The sequence below is a fragment of the Fundulus heteroclitus genome, chromosome 20 (assembly GCF_011125445.2).
Source record: "Fundulus heteroclitus isolate FHET01 chromosome 20, MU-UCD_Fhet_4.1, whole genome shotgun sequence".
Lineage (NCBI taxonomy): Eukaryota > Metazoa > Chordata > Actinopteri > Cyprinodontiformes > Fundulidae > Fundulus > Fundulus heteroclitus.
In genome coordinates, this window is record NC_046380.1 from 39,968,172 (window position 1) to 39,984,821 (window position 16,650).

General features: G+C 38.8%; 1 protein-coding gene across 2 annotated transcripts in view; it reads left to right on the forward strand.

Moving 5' to 3' along the window:
• LOC105934503 (contactin-4) overlaps window positions 1–16,650 on the forward strand; it is a 229,955-nt gene that overhangs the window by 157,291 nt on the left and 56,014 nt on the right. For both annotated transcript variants that reach the window (XM_036152151.1, XM_036152152.1), the window contains exons 9-12: window positions 24–208; window positions 4,245–4,387; window positions 4,524–4,653; window positions 4,939–5,089. In XM_036152151.1, the coding sequence (XP_036008044.1) occupies window positions 24–208; window positions 4,245–4,387; window positions 4,524–4,653; window positions 4,939–5,089 (609 nt within the window). The remainder of the gene's footprint in view (window positions 1–23; window positions 209–4,244; window positions 4,388–4,523; window positions 4,654–4,938; window positions 5,090–16,650) is intronic.

Sequence of the window (16,650 nt, forward strand, 5' to 3'; positions counted from 1 at the left end):
TTGTGTGTGTTTCGCCTCTGCAGCCCTGTGCCTTCCATCTCCTGGAGGAGAGCTGATGGAAATCCACTCCCCGGGAAGATTAAAATCAACCACTCCACCGGGGATCTGGAAATTCCATATTTTCGCCCAGAGGATGCTGGCGTGTACGAGTGTGTCGCTGAGAACAGCAGAGGCAGAAATGTCGCCAGAGGACAGCTATTATTCCAGAGTAAGAAAGATGTAACTTTTGTGCATTTCATTTGTCCCATTTTCGCTTCAGCGATGGCCATGTTTTATCTGTTTAAAACGCTCGTCCTTTCTAGGACTAACATTAGCAGGATGGGTTCATTTGGTTCCAGTTTGGACACCAATAAATATATCATCATAATGTCTACAGGAGCTTAATTCCTTAAGCTGCTGCAGAGCACCAGTGAGTTCACTGCAATGGTTTCCAATACTGGAGACTTCAGCAGGTATTCTTTGGCTCTCGGAATATTTCAACAGCATCTTTTAAAATCATGCTTCAGTCCTTTTGAAGCCCATTATTGATCAGTTATTCCATTCTTGTCAGATATCTCTGGACTCCGCAACACATTTCTTCTCAATCCAAATCTTGTCTAAACAGTATTGTTTTGCATGTGCACTGATCAACCTGACATTTTTTAATGAAATAACTCAACATGTTACAAAGTAAATATTTAAATAGCTATTGTTTAGAATAGATTGTATTTTTTTCAGTGTAACAATGTGTGTGTGTGTGTGTGTGTGGGGGGGGGGGTGCAAAGACAAAGACAACACCTTTTTCAGATCTTTTCTGATTTGTGATTAACTTTCTATTTAATGCATGTAAATAGAAAAAACTCATTCACATTCATCATCTATCACAGATCAATACATTTTTCTACCATGATGTTTAAGCTTCAAAGACAAAAATGGAAACAATACCTGTAAATAAAACTATATCATGCTGAAGCTATACATTTAAGGTTTCCAGCATGAACAGCTAACATTTCAGAGTTTAACACATGAATCCTTATTGAAAGTTAGCTAATCATACTCCTATTAACAAAGGGAAAAAAAGAAAAATCTTGGGTTTCTTAATTACTGAAATAAAATCATTACTAGGTACTTTGATATATATGTATATATATATTAACAACGATTCAGCCAAGACTTCAGAGCACAAAGGGCAATATATACTCAGCAACAACAGAGACATTAGTCTTCCCCCGCAGCTTCAAGAACAAAATGACCTCATTCTGTTCTTACAACCCTTGTTTGGGAGTTTCTGCCCCTTGTTCTTTACATGTTCTGGACAGAACTTCTTTCTTGCGTTTTCTAAGGATGGAGGACAAAACCAGTGTTTAGAAATGCTGGATCGGTAAAAATACACACCAAAATGAAAGACAATCACAGAGGATCCAATGTTGGATTTTTGATACATTTAAGAACAAAGATGAGTTGAGAGAAAAGTGCTGTTTCAGACAACAAAGCTTTAAAAGCACTACAGCCTGTGCCACTTCTATTCAAAAGGGCTGGAGACAAAATTCACAAGTTCTCTTTACAAGTACACATTGGAAGTACACACTTGTTATTCTGAAATTAAACTAAATGGGAATATTGATATATTTTAGAACAAACTAAATATTGCTTAAGAGGTTTTTTTTATTCAAGCTATACATAAATTATTAAAATATAAAAATGTATGATTGATTATATAAATGATAAAAACACACAATGTTTAGACATGAGGTGTGTTGCAACACATGACGCTGTGGTGAGATCAAATCTAGCCACATTTGCAAATATTAATTTCTTTTTTCATAGATATATTCTCACAAAATCTATAAAACAAAAATTATGGCATGTGGGTATTGTTGAATAACAAACCCAAGTCAGATAATATCAGTTATACTTTAAAGAAATTGTCTAAATTGTTTCGTCCGAAGCTAAACACTGAATCCAACTATCCTTTCATTCTGTGCTGTTCTGTGACATCACTGTATTTAGGTTACAGTGTGGAAGCCTGGGGAAACACTTAGAAATGTTTTTTTTACAACTACTGTACTCTTTGCAAAAACGTTCATAAAATATTTTTCTTTACCTTGTTGAACTCATAACAGCTTGGATTATGTTTAAGGGAAGGAACAAACTGTTGCAAGAAAATATCCTAAGGTATTTATGTGATAGGCGGTACAATAAATCTAAAGGTGAACAATATCCACATGAGAATGAGTTTTTCTGCATCTGTTTGTTGTTTAAAAGTACAGAACAGTTTAAAGGTAGAAAACATTGTCCACACACAACACAGTTTAATGTTAATATTAGAATATTTATATAAGGTACAATGATTTATGATGGGGTTAATCACTGGTTGCCTTATTTATGGTAATGATTTTACAGTGATACACACACAGTACTTAGGTTATTGCACAGGGTAGGTTTAAATATTGTAATTTGTATCCAATACATATGTTGAATACTGGTGTCCCATCTATAGTACTTTATATATTTCTCTGATTTACATTTATGTAGTCAAAAAAAAATAAAAAATCAATCAACCTCCCTTCATAAATGGATACGTTCATAAATTGGAATTGCTCAAATAAACAATAAACAAGTATAAAGTTCTGCATTTAAAACTTAAGTTCTTTCCCCCGCTTTCCACTAAGAGCTGAACTCCTTCTTCTCCCTGTTATTATGGGCCAACGTTAACATGCCTGTGAGGCAGAGCTGCCAGTGAGAACAGTAAAACCTCTGCTAACGGTCCCAGCAGTGGCAGCAGCTCTGGTCTACAATCAGTCAAAGACAAGTTATGTAATTCCTTCCTTTTATTGGATGGTATTCCGTGCCTGTTAAGTCACTAAAGCCAGTCTGCACAGTAGACACTTGCATAGGAGCAAAACTATACCTGAGAAATGGAGGCAGGTTCCAGTTAGTGCCTATCTCCTGTGGTCTTTGGGTGAGACACAGAATACACTCAGAAGACATCGCCAGTCCATCACAGAGAAACACAGAGCAAACAACCGTGCCTGCACACACTTATACCTTAGAGCACTTCAGAAAACACAGATCTACACAGATCTTAACTTGTTTTTTGTCAGTGTTTTGTTTTTTTCTCAGTAGGCAATAGAAGCAAAATATATCATGACTTTGGTCTCATCAAATTTTAGTTTATTCAGCTTTTATCTCCACTGCAAAATGTTTTTGTTTTTTTTACATCCTAAACACACATTTGACATAAAATGTCTGTGAAATAATTTTCCATAAACAATAATCTTCCTGAAAACATTTGGATTCAACATTATTAATGCCAAAACATTAAGCTGCCTGTTGTTTTTGTAATCTTTTTATTTATTTTAACCTATTACAATTTCTCATTAACGACTATAACTTGTTCCAAATATTCTTTTCCAGCCTTCCTGCTCTGAGCAGTCATTAATAACAGAAGCAGAGGCAACATCCCACTGTGTGAAACAATTTGCCAAATTGAGCTGTTGTTTTCAAAAAGAAAATGAATTCCAAAATTGACATTTTAACATTTTTAGCTTTTTTTTTCCACATCAACTACAATTAGCATGACTAAATGCTAACATCAATTTCTGTTTTTTTCCCCCTGGAGATTTCAAATTGTTACTTTAACTCAAAGATTTTCCTGAAGGCTGGCAACGTTTCCCAATTATGCATGTTCTGATAAAATTTGCAAGCGTAAATGGATAAAAGAGAGCAACAAAGATGTAAAATGTCCAACCTTTCGGCTTTCTATTCAGACCATCTGGGCCAACTTTGTTCGTTGCTAATTTGACAAAAAGTCTTAAAGGCGAGGGCATGTTGTGGAGTTTGGTTCCTTTTTAACCCTTCAAAATTTGGTGGAAAAAAAGCCTACGCAACAGAAGTACAAAATAGCCGAGAATTAATATGAGCAGCACCCACTGAAGTCTAGCTCTATGTTGAGGCTGCATAAATGAAGAGCTTATATTCTTCCAAAGAAAATACATTTACCTGTTTCTTTACCTTTCCTGTGACTAGCTTTTTAAGAGCCTTAATATTTAACTTTGAGTCTTCTTCACTCAGTAACAGCCTGCACAGCAAAGAGTGTTGCTGTCAGAGTGAAATAGATGGACGCTCAGGAAAAACAATTATGTTTGTGTTTGAGTCAGAGCAAAGCTGAAAATTGGCCAATTTTGGTGACGTGACAATTTCTTGATGCATTTTTGTTTATTAATCTCATAAAAGCTGATATTTACCATTTGCTTTCCCCTCAGATGTAGAACATCTTCAATGGACCCAGATACTGAAAGATGCCCATATGGCCATTGATGCTAACCTGCAGTGGGAATGTAAAGCCATTGGTAAACCTAAACCTAGATATAGATGGTTAAAGAATGGACAGCCACTGATAGCAAAGGTAATATATTAAACAGAAAGTGTTATTATTATTATTATTATTTCTTAAATAAGAGACTTGTTTTTATTCCTGCATTTAATATTGAAAATGAACACAGGTGCAATGCCCTTGTGTGTGTGTGTGTTTTTTTTTCCAGGAACGAGTTCATGTTGAAGCTGGCAGACTGACCATATCCACGATCCGTTTGTCAGACTCTGGGATGTATCAGTGTGTGGCAGAGAATGAATATGGATCTCTGTATGCCAGCGCTGAGCTCAAAGTTGTAGGTAGGTTTAATTCACTCTCACCAATAATCAAAGCACAACCAGTTTTGCCGATGGAACGGCAGAACCTCAGTGTACATAAACCTACGAGAACAGAATACATAACCCCCTCACAAAGCCCTGGCCTTTGCTTTTTTATTTCTATAATCACTTCAAACAATCAGCCAATCTGGTGGTGAAATGAAACGTCTATAATTGCTGGTGACACACTTGACATTTTGGCTGATGCACAGTTGTTGGCCCTCTACTAGGCGAGACAAATGACCTCAACACGGGTTTCTTCCTCAGCATCACCGCCTGACTTTACCCACCGACCTGTGAAAAAGTCCTCAGTGATCCAGAGAGGGGGAGAGGTGGTGTTAGAGTGCCGGCCCAACGCTTCCCCCAAGGCCACTATCTCCTGGTGGAGAGGAGGCAAGCTGCTGAGGAACAGTAGGAGGTACGTCCATGTAAGCAGAGCAAGACAGAGCAGTGACGTGTTTCATCATTTAGATGCATTTTCACTTCTTCACAAGGACTATATACATAAATAATCAAAAAAATGAAGATGAAAATGTATTTTCATACATGCATGTTGCTCTCCACTTAGATGGGCAGTGGGTGTTAGTATTACGCTCATACAAGCAATTGTTCTGGTAAACATATGACATTACTGGAAGAACATGTTTCGGAGGTGTTTTGAGACTGAAAGAAATTCACAAAAAGCACTAAATATGTCCAAACCTAGGTTTGTGCTTCTTTCTAATTCTGAATCTACCCTCAAGACAGATATGCCCCCAAACTAGGTCTGGTCTCTCTCTGTACTTGTCCACATATAACAGATCGTCTAGACATAAATTTAGGGCACAGTCTATGGCATATTATATAAGGTGTGAAACACCCCACTCATGTGAGGAGACAAGACATGACCCAGGGTTCACAAGAATGACAGGAGACAAGATCTTGGAAATGTTTTTTTAGAAACAATGAGAATCCCTCTTGTTCACAAGAAAATAAAGATTAAAGAATCTGAAATAAGTGTAAAATCATCCAGTTTAGCTTTGATCTCATAGTAAGATTTTGACGTAGAAATGATCAAATGCTTTTAAAATTCTGTAGATTAGCTCTTTAGTGTAGCACCGACAGAAGGCTAATCTAACTTTAGCTTTGTTAGTGACTAACAGTTAATTATAGAAATCATACAGATCCAGGTACTCTGTCACCATTTCCTTGTCAATGGGGTACCAAATATGTTGCCAGTAAAAGCATTTATGAGTGCTGCTGACTTCTTGAATGCTTTTGTAGTGTGTCCAGCCGGATAAAAATCTCAATTAGTTGAATGCTCTGTTCTTCAAAATGAGAGCCTCAAACATGGGAAAAACAGGATATCAAGCTTAAAGGGGCCTAGTCACATATTTTGACCATAAAAATAAAACACTAAAAACATATTTTTTCATCTTTAAATAAAATAATATACGGCAAGGGTTGGTCATGGTAGTCTTTTCATAGTCCTTTTTAAGCCTGAAGGGGAGTTTGCACCGGATTTGTTCCAAGCAATTCACAGTACAAAGTAGATCTACTGGCATTACTTTTCACACGTAAGAATTACCATATACATATGATTGTATTTAGTCATTATAAGGTCATATATAAGTCTGTGGGTTTTCTTGCTTCCTCTTGTTTACCCACTGCACTCATGCAATATCGTACTTCTGGTCACATGGTCTTGACATTATAAACAAAGCCGCTTAGATTACAAACAAATAAAGCAAAAACAAAGAGTAAAAAGTAGGGAAAAAAACATAATAAGTCAACAGGGCCTAATAATTTATTCGGAACAAAAGGGAGCTACTTTCTCAGAAATTTGTTACATCGTAGTACATCACTAGGCTGCTTTAAAGCACATACCTTCATTTTAGGGGCTTATAATAATAGCATACACTTATTTCACCAAATACATGCACTGAAAGCCAATGAATTGCGCTTTGCAAGGGAGACTTCACTTTAATAAAGGATATTTTGCTGTCCTAATATTACAAATGCCAGTACATCCCTTACTTGTGTCATTTTAATTTGCAGCCAGCACACATTCTCAAAGACACAGGGTGTTTCCATCATGGAATGATATGATACAAATCCAATTGTTCATTTATTTAATGAAAACAGCAGCACGTGATCTCACACAATAACAAATGTTCTTCTTTTTTTTCTGCCAGAAATTAGTATGCTACATATTCACAAAGACTGCAAGTACAAATATTGTAATCTGATAAATGTCTACCTTCTATCAAGTGCTTTGACGTCTAAATCAATTTAATAAATGGATGAACCATTACGCTAGTCTTTTATATTCTGCCGTTACTGCATTAAAAAAATTATATCCATCACTTACTGATCTAGAAACACCATTCTGAACATTGGAAGTTGTTCAAACTGAGATCTATTGCAAAACAAGTGCAAATATCTTAAATCTTCTAGAGTTCATGGGCGGTCTTGCTGCTGTTGCTAAAAATGGACCAGCCTGTTCTACGTTTTGAATTCCCTCCTGAGTGTTAACATTCATGCAGGTATACTCTTTGCAAGCCTCACAGAAATAAAAATCCTCTGACTGCATCTCAGAGCTAAACTCCAGTTTAGGGCACAACATCTTAACTAGGAGCAAATATCTGTAAGCTATTGGAACCAATCATTTGTTCCAGAGCACCTTAGGAGAAATAACTAAAGTAAAGAAGAATGAGAGAAGTGCTGCCTCAGTTAAAAGCTGGATAAATGCAGGAGGTCAAGGATGTGTGTTCCTTCTCTGCATCCTCAGAAAGAAAAGGTGCTGCTGGGTTTCTTTCATGATGTAAACAGTGTTTGTAGTCCAATGCATCTCTTCCAAAATATGGAGTCCAATGAATTTGAAGTCAGTGACACGCTCCACCTCCCTTCCGTCGGTTCTCAGTTCTGTGCGCATTGTGGACCTCAATTCGTGGAAATCAAAGATGATCTGTTTGGTGTTCATGATGCTGAGGCTGATATGGCTGTCTCTGCACCAAGCTGCCAATGTCTGGACTTCCACCCGGTATGGTGCCTCGTTATTGTTGCTGATCAGTTCCACAATCAGTGTGTCGTCAGAAAATTTAGGAGGAGTAGTGGCCTAGTGGTTAGAGCACAGAGCTTCGGTCCCAGAGGTTCTGAGTTCAACTCCCACAAGCTGCCATTCTGGGTCCCTGAGCAAGACCCTTAACCCCCAATTGCTCCCCAGGCGCCGCACTGTGGCAGCTCACTGCTCCCCAAGTGGATGGGTTAAGATGCAGAAGTGAATTTCTCCATTGTGAGATCAATAAAGTTCAATTATTATTATTAAATTTAATAATAATGTTTGAGCTGTGAGTGGCGCTAGTCGTGCTGGTACAGAGTGACCCTGAGGCGCACCGGTGTTGAGAACAATAGTGGAGGGCATCAACTTGCTAATGCTGACATGATGAGGACTTTTTAAAAGAAACATCTCCATCCCCAAACAAAGGGGGTTCCCTGCTGCAGTGGCTGCAGTTTGTTGATCAGTTTGCCAAAGCTCATGGAATTCAATGCGGAGCTGAAGTAAGCAAACATACTGACATATGTGCTTGGTTTTGCTTTGGTTTGGTTTGGTGGAGGGCTGTGGCAATAGACTTATCGATGGATCTGTTAGCCCTGTAAGTAAACTAGTGTTGTTCAAAACCAGGTGGGATGAGGGTCTTAATTTGCTGCAGCACCAGTTTCTTCATAAATTTCAAGATTACTAGTGTCAGAGCCACAGGCTGATAATCATTCATACCCATGTTGGCACAGGGTTTTGGCACTGGAATCATGGTGGCAGTTTTCAGGTGGATGGGGACCAATGTTCCCCTTAATTTTTCATGTGTCTGAGCATTCGCTTGACTTCTGTGAGCTACATCACACGTGCACACTGAGGCTACACCAGTATCATGCCTGTCCAAAACTTGAGATTATAACAAATTACATGGCTTATTAACAGAATCAAATTACAGCAATGCTTTCTTTTAGATTACTTAGTTCAGATACAACTGATTTAACCCGATTACATGAAAAAGACAGAAATCTTAGATTTTTTTATGAGCTGTGTAGTATGTTTTATGTCAGAGTAGGGGTCCTGCTAAGGAAGAAATGAGAGACAAGTCTGAGAGACATGTACATCTTGCAGAGTAAATTGATTATTTACATTTTGTGCAATGAGATTCAGCAAAAACATGTGGTACTGTACAGCCTCACTTCTGTCAGTCTGCTCCAGGGCAGCTGTGGCTACAATGTAGCTCACCACTGTCAGGGTGTGAATGTGTGCGTGAATGGGTAAATAACTGACTATGTATTGTAAAGCGGACTTGATAAAGCACTACACAAGTACAAGCCATTTACCAAGCCATTCATATATATTGCTGTAGTCATTAGGGATGCGCTCATAAAATAAGAAATGTATGAACAGAGCTGGTTTTCAAAAACGGAGGTAGAGCAACAAGGCTGGTCAGAAACCAGTAGAAACCGTGTGCTGCAAAGATCTTCAACAGCAGCTAAAAAGAATGCCAGTGGAGCAACAGCTCTTCAGAAACAAACAGCAGGTGTAGCAGATCCCAAAGACGCAAGCCACACAAACAGCTGAAATGTAGCAGGAGTGAGAAAGATGCACACCACCTTCCCAAAGAGAGGCGTCTGCCCCACTCGTCAATCAGTGGTGCTCTGCAATCAGGACCTGCTACACATAGTGGGACCGTGGAACACCATCTCACCAGAATCACAAAATGGTACAGGATAACTTGGTTTATTATTATTTTGTTTACAGTTACACTTAGATTTAATTTTCTGCACTGCATAGATTTGCTGTGCACGGTGAATCCAGATGCAGTGTGAGATCGCACATGCACGTAGCTTCGAGGAAACAATGATGGAGACTATAATTTGTTGCAGCGAACGGTTGAATACGTTGTGAATACTGCAGTTATTGACTTCAGCACTCTCCATGGGATTCCAGTTGGTCGTGTAGCTTTGCTAAATACCTTTCAGGACTTGCAGTACCTGATACTGTTGAAGGAAGAGTGGCTGATCTCCTCCTGATGGTATCAGCAGTGTGTGCTATGCCTGTCTGTCTGGAGTCCTTTTAAAAACGAGAGAAGAAGGTGTTAAGTTTATCCAGGAGAGAGTTGTCAGCAGACGAGAGGGTGTTATATCTTTGTTTAGAATCTGTTATATTCTGGATGCCTTGCCACAGAGAGAGAAAGTAAGTTTCTCTGAAGTTGGATTCCATTTGCTCTTTATGTCTGTTTTTAGCAGCTTTGAAACCTTTTTCGGCGTTTGTTCTTGCTTTTCTGTAGGCCTCCTTGTCCTTTGGCTTCAGTGCTGAATCCCTGACCTTGAGCTGTAATTTATCAGTGCTGTTGAACAAGGGCTCTTGGTTGGGAGATATTTTTATTTCTATATTTTTCATTAAATTGTCCATGCAGATATTAATTTAAGACTACACAGAGGAGGTGTGAAGCTTAATATCTGGATCTACTCTATGGAGTCCTCAAAAGAGTCATACAGAGACAATGTGGCCTACTCAATCCAGCGCTGAACTATCATATATTGTGGTTTTCTTCTTCAGATGACGGGCTTGTAAGCTGGTGTCAGAAACTGAGATATGTGGTGTAAGTGTGCAAGGCAGGAAAAAGGATCTGCTTTGTAGGCTCCAGCAACATTTGTGTAGCCCTGATCCAATGTTTTGCCATCTTTGTTCTAATATCCACATTTTTATCAGATCTGGAAAGCACAGAATTCAGATGGTTTAAAACACCCGCTATGATAAAGCAACCATCGGGTTGCTCGTTCTGCTCTCTGCTAATGGTATTACTCATGCACTTTAGGTCATGCGTGCACATAAACTGGCCACAATCATGGCAATCATCTGTCTAAGTAAATAAATTAGCTCACATTTTAGCATAAAAAAATGTAAGGAGTCTGTTTGTTCGGTTTGAACAATTGTGCATCCTGCTAGCTCCAAGGCTTCATCTGGGATGTCCAGGACTACATTGCCTGCCTTTACCCTAGCTATTATACCCCCTCCCCCCTTTTGCTATATCACACAATGCCATCTCCTTTGCCGTTTCCTCTTTTGATCTGTTCATGGCAGTATATAATCTTTGAGAACAACTTAGAACCTTCTGGAGTTTAGCCAGTCCATCGCTGCTTTGGGTTGATAAGTTCAGTATGCGGATAAAGTGAAGAAAAATGGTTTTCTAAATACGTTTGCAAGAGCTACAACTGAAGGGATTAAGGGGAAAGCATTAGGCTGGTTTGAATCTTATTTGTCTGACACATTCCAGTTTCTTGATGTTAATATATAATATTTCATCTTTGAAAAATCTTCTAGTTAGAAGCTCTTAGGTTATCCTGAATTATCTCTGTAGTTATGCTGCTATAGGCTTAGACTGCTGCAGGACATCAATATCCATTTCTCTCAGTCTGCTGAGTACTCCTACTTTTCTCCAACTTTGCATTATTTGTTGTTATTTCAACTTTTAATTTTATGTTCTCTCTCATTTTCTCTCTTCATAGTTAGTAAATCTGGCACTCTTTTTCTGTAACGCCATCCTGGTGGGCAGATTGTCTGCCACTACCCTCTCTAACATGGAATGCATTCCTGGATTAATGTGTGCTTGTTTGTGTCTCTGCTCTCCTCTCAGAGGCCCATTCAGTTGTTACAGATGGCCGTTCACACTGAGCATTGTTCTGCTGAAGGTTTCTTCCTGTTAAAGGGGGGTTTTCCTCTTCACTGTCACTACATGCATGTTCAATATGAGGGATTGCTGCAAAGCCGTCGACAATGCAGATGACTGTCAAGTATAGCTACACGTTCTTTCAGGAGGAGTGTAGGCTGCTTGTAAATGACTTGACGCAATCCGCTGGGTTTCCTCAGATAGGAAATCTCTGATTGAATTGACTTTTTAAGGCGCCTTGAGATGATAATCTGTCAATTGGCATGTAAATAAAATATAACTGAACTAAACTCAGCAATAATTTCTCTGGTTGCATTTTTACTTTTGATTTATTTTTTGATTTTGATTTTATTGTAGTTTGATAATGTAATCCCCTGCTGCTCTGAAACTAACTTTAGATTAGATAAGCAGTTTTTTTCATTACTGATTTAGTGTGTTTTTTGCCACTGGTTAAACCTGTATTTCCCCATTGTGGGACAATAACATAATACATCTTATCTTGATAGACAAGAGACATTCCAGGCTTTGGGGTTGGGTGAGCGGGAGTCTGCTGTCAGGAAGCAGTAGGGTATCTGACAAACTCCCACCACAAACCCATTTCAATCTAATTAAATTCATTAATTAATCTAGGGCTGCAAAGTGGCGCAGTGGGTATCGCTGTTGCCTTGCAGCAAGAAGGTCCTGGGTTCGAGTACACCCTGGGTCTTTCTGCATGGAGTTTGCATGTTCTCCCTGTGCATGCATGGGTTCTCTCCGGGTTCTCTGACTTCCTCCCACAGACAAAAAACATGACTGTTAGGTTAATTGGCTTCTCCAAATTGTCCTTAGGTGTGAATGGTTGTTTGTCCTGTCTGTCTTGTTATGATCGTGAATCAGGCAAACCCAGTATTCAAGCCAAACAAGTGAGGTTACGGCAAAAAACAGGATTTTAATAATGAAAACAGGGACAGGCGGGCTCAATAGTCAAAAGGGCAGTCCAAAATCCGGTACACAAAAAGCAGTCCAAAATAGGCAGAGGTACAGACAGGGCAAAGCAAGCTCGGATAACCATGGGACAGAAACTAGTCGGTAAACCGGTAAATCAGTCAGACAGGGCAGGAAAAACAGATCAGGGAACAGGCTGGCTCAGAATCAAAAAAGGCTCTCGGGTTATCATCAACAGGTCAATCAGAATATAGAATGCTGGAACTAAACTCACCGTGGCTCGTTAATGATCTGGCGGAGAACTAAAGACCGAGGCAGAACTATATAGTGAAGTGCACAGGTGAAATGGAGTGAAAACTAATTACCGGGAAACAGCTGGAACTAATCAGAGGCAGGGAAGTGACTGACAGTGAACTGAACTGATAGGTTGGTGACTGCTGACAGGGGAGTGAGCTGGCAGGTGAACAGAACTGAGCTAAAAGCTTACAGAACCCTAACAGATAGTATAACACAAAGAACAAAATCAAACCACAACAAAACTCAAACTATTCCATGAATCAAAACTAAGACAGAACCTAAAATCATGACATGTCTCTGTGTTGCCCTGCGACAGACTGGTGACCTGTCCAGGGTGTACCCCGCCTCTCGCCCAGTGAACGCTGGAGATAGGCACCAGCAACCCCCGCGACCCCATGAGGGATTAAGCGGTTTGGAAAATGGATGGATGGATAATCTAATTAAACCTTTATTTAACAAGTACTGTCACCGTCGAGATTACTGATCTCTGTTTCATGGGAGACCTGGCAAAAAATAATAACAAATAAATGTGCATTAGACATACACATTGGGGATTGGATTAGATGGGGCCTGCCCGGCACATGTCAAGGGTTCTTGGGGGTGAGGGGGCTGGGCTGCTAAGGGGGACTTGTTCCAAAGCTTGGCCTTCACAGCTGGTGTGTCTGGGTCAGGGGTAGTCAATGCTCTGCGTCTCATGCAGCACTTATTTGGCCATGGGGGTGCTACTCCCGTGCCCCGCTGATGGCCTACCGCTGTGCGTCCACGGCATATGGCTGCCCTGGGGTGATGCCTTGTGTCTGTCTGCCTGGGACTTCTGAGGCCTTCTGGAGCCGGGTCCAACTGACCTTTGCTACTCTTGGGTGCAGGTACAGGTACTCCAGTGTTGTCCCCACACTTACAACTGTGCACCTCCAGGTGCCAATCTCACTCATACATACCCACATAACACAAACACACTTATTCCTGAAACATGCGTACACTTGCACACACACGTCCGACATACAACTAATGGTTGAAGGTCAAACAAATTTAGGTAGCTATTACATCCATTTGGCCTGTCTACTTTGATGTTCAATCGAATTTGGATTTAATAAATTCAGTGACCCAGTCAGGATACCATCTTGAGATATCCTTTTTGTAGTGCAAAACTGCCCTGGCTGTTGGCAACCAGCTTCCCTGTATGGAATGCCTAAGAAGCAGAAACAAGACACATTAAAAAGAGGTTTATTAATGATTAGTAAATGCAATAGTTTTCCTTTATCATTTTTGATTTTAAATGTGTTTTGTTTTCCCAATCTGCATTTGTCTTTTGACTTACTGAATGAATACACATCGTTCCAAAAATCAAAAAGGTCCTTCTTTCAATCTGTTTGTCCCTAATGAGCTTTAAATTGAAGTTTAACTGTACATATGATTGTTAAATCACGTCTAAAGTCCCAAACAAAGGACTAAAGCAGCTTTTATAGAAGTTTCACAAAAAACAATGGGATCAAGATTCACAAACTGTTCTTTAATGAAACTGCATTTAAGGTGGGATTCTCCATATCTTGGTTGACAAGTTCAAGATATCTAGATTTCAAGGTAAAGGTGATCTAAGTTTGTCCAGATGTTGCAAAATAATCTAATACCAGAATCTTAAAATAAGAATGCAATTTAATCATTACCTTCTGTTATTATTGTGGAATCTGCAGCTGATAATAAAAATGTGTAGGAACCCTGTCCTTAGAGTTAGAGTAACTTTAACATAAAAGCTGTGAAAAAGCAAAATCATTGGTTTAAGTTAAGATTATGTTATTGATTTTTACATTGACTACATTTTCTGTTAGATGGTTACTGTGAAGGGAAAGACTTTACATGTTTCATTTCACACAGGAAGATCATTGGTGGTGCACGTCCTTCAACCTGTGTTTCCTGTGAAAATAACCACCTAAAGCACATTGTGATGACATTCTGAAAGGTCAAAACAGTGTTTAGCATTTGCATCAACAATTCTGCCATTTTTGAAAGAAAGTAGAAGTATCCTTTGGTTTGTGGCCTCTTCATCCTCTGGGACTTCATTCTGTATGAACACAGGTGATTTGAGACTTGGTGAAAAACTAATATCTTACTCAGATGTGGGCTTAGAAAAAGTTGTCCTTCCAATTTTGTTCAAAGTGAGTCAAATTCTAATAGTGTGATAGCTGTTCACATGCAGACGGCACTTTGCTAGCTATCACGGTTGCAAAAATTGAGATTTTAAGTATTTACACGGGTGAGGTTGGTGGGATAAGGTGGACTTGTAGGTTAACAGAATCTGGTGAGGTTTTCTGGTCTGAGTAAAGTCATGGGAATTATCTACCTCATATAGGATATTAGCTGCTTCTATCCTTTTAGCATACCCTGACTTCAAAAATGTCAAACCAAACCTGGAAGAACCAAGGATTAATCATGCATATTGACATTGCGAAAGTGCACAAATACCGGTTGGAAATGAGATTGGATTTCAGAATCAGAATCAGAAATACTTTAATAATCCCAGAGGGAAATTACTGTTTCAGTACAACATTTCAGTACATTTGAAAAACCTACTGCCTGCAACTGGATTCTCTTTGAACAATCAGCTAAAGTTGATCCCTTTCATAGTTTGGATACCCATTCATGGTTCATCTGCAAACATGGGAATTGTTTTTCTACACTTGATTCTAAATCATAAAATGCAGTTTTACTAGATTACATCAAGATCCGATTTATCAGTTGGTTTAATTTACTGTCAGAAAACTTGAAGGAAGTGTAATATAGTAATTTTGGTAATTAAGAAATCAAAGCTTCTTTATTTAAATGTCTAATATGGGTAAGAAAAAAAAGCTTTCACTGAGTTAATTATAATTAATCCTCATTTGAGTTGAAAGAATGTCTAATTTTTTTCTGATCTAAACAGCTCCTTACTTGGAATCAATTGGCTTATGTCAGACCAAAGAAAAAGCATTAGAGAAAAAATTGATGGCAGAAGCTGAAAAGAAGAAACAATAACAGTGAGAGTCAGACAGCGTGACCTGCGCTCTGTTTATTTAGTCTGTTTAGCATAGTAAACTGCTTTTTATATTTGATGAGGATGCAAGTGATTCTATGTTTCAGATGAAAACGAAAGTCTATTACCATTGTTTTCATGTCTGTCTTGCATTGGGCTTTCCCTTTGATCGATACCCACAGCCACATTCCCACAGACCTCCTGTAACTTAACAGACCTGCCTGAACATAAGACTACTCAGATAGTGTAATTATCATATTTGTCATGCTTGGTCTTATGAAAAGGGGGAGAAATTACCAAGCTATTATACAGGCTGTGTGTTGGCACAACAATAGAAAATCCACAGCCTGGAACGGAATTCGTCCCTAGTGCAGATAGTTGTGTACGTTTCTATTTGCTCTGCACCTCATTGCAGCTCAGGTCATGTTCTCAGTGCACCCCCATCACTCACAGTTTGATATTTCTGTCAATAAATCAGCACAAAGCACCATGTGTCAGACATGCTCTCTGGATCTAAGCTTGGTCCAGGTGAATGCATATTTATTCCTGGGAGCTGGTATAAAATCGTTTGATTTCTGAGTGGAATGTTTGTCACATTTCTGCTTGATTTAAAGAGGAGAGCAAAATCTGCCTTATCTATGCATATAATTACATGTTTTCTGACTTGGCTGACTTTGAACCAAAATGACCACTGGAGGCTATTAAAAGAAACAAGTGGGTCGAATGGCATTTATCATGTAATTCAGATCATTTGCATTGATCTTCTTCTATTTTTCTTTCTTTTTGTGACACTCAAATATCTAAACATCCTCAAACTAAAGTTTATATAGATAGATAGATAGATAGATAGATAGATAGATAGATAGATAGATAGATAGATAGATAGATAGATAGATAGATAGATAGATAGATAGATAGATAGATAGATAGATAGATAGATAGATAGATAGATAGATAGATAGATTCAAATGAAGATTACATTTAGCAAGGGGAAGAAATCTAAACCAGGCTATACCTGTTTTAAAACATATTTGCCTCATTGATAAATCATAAAATAACTAA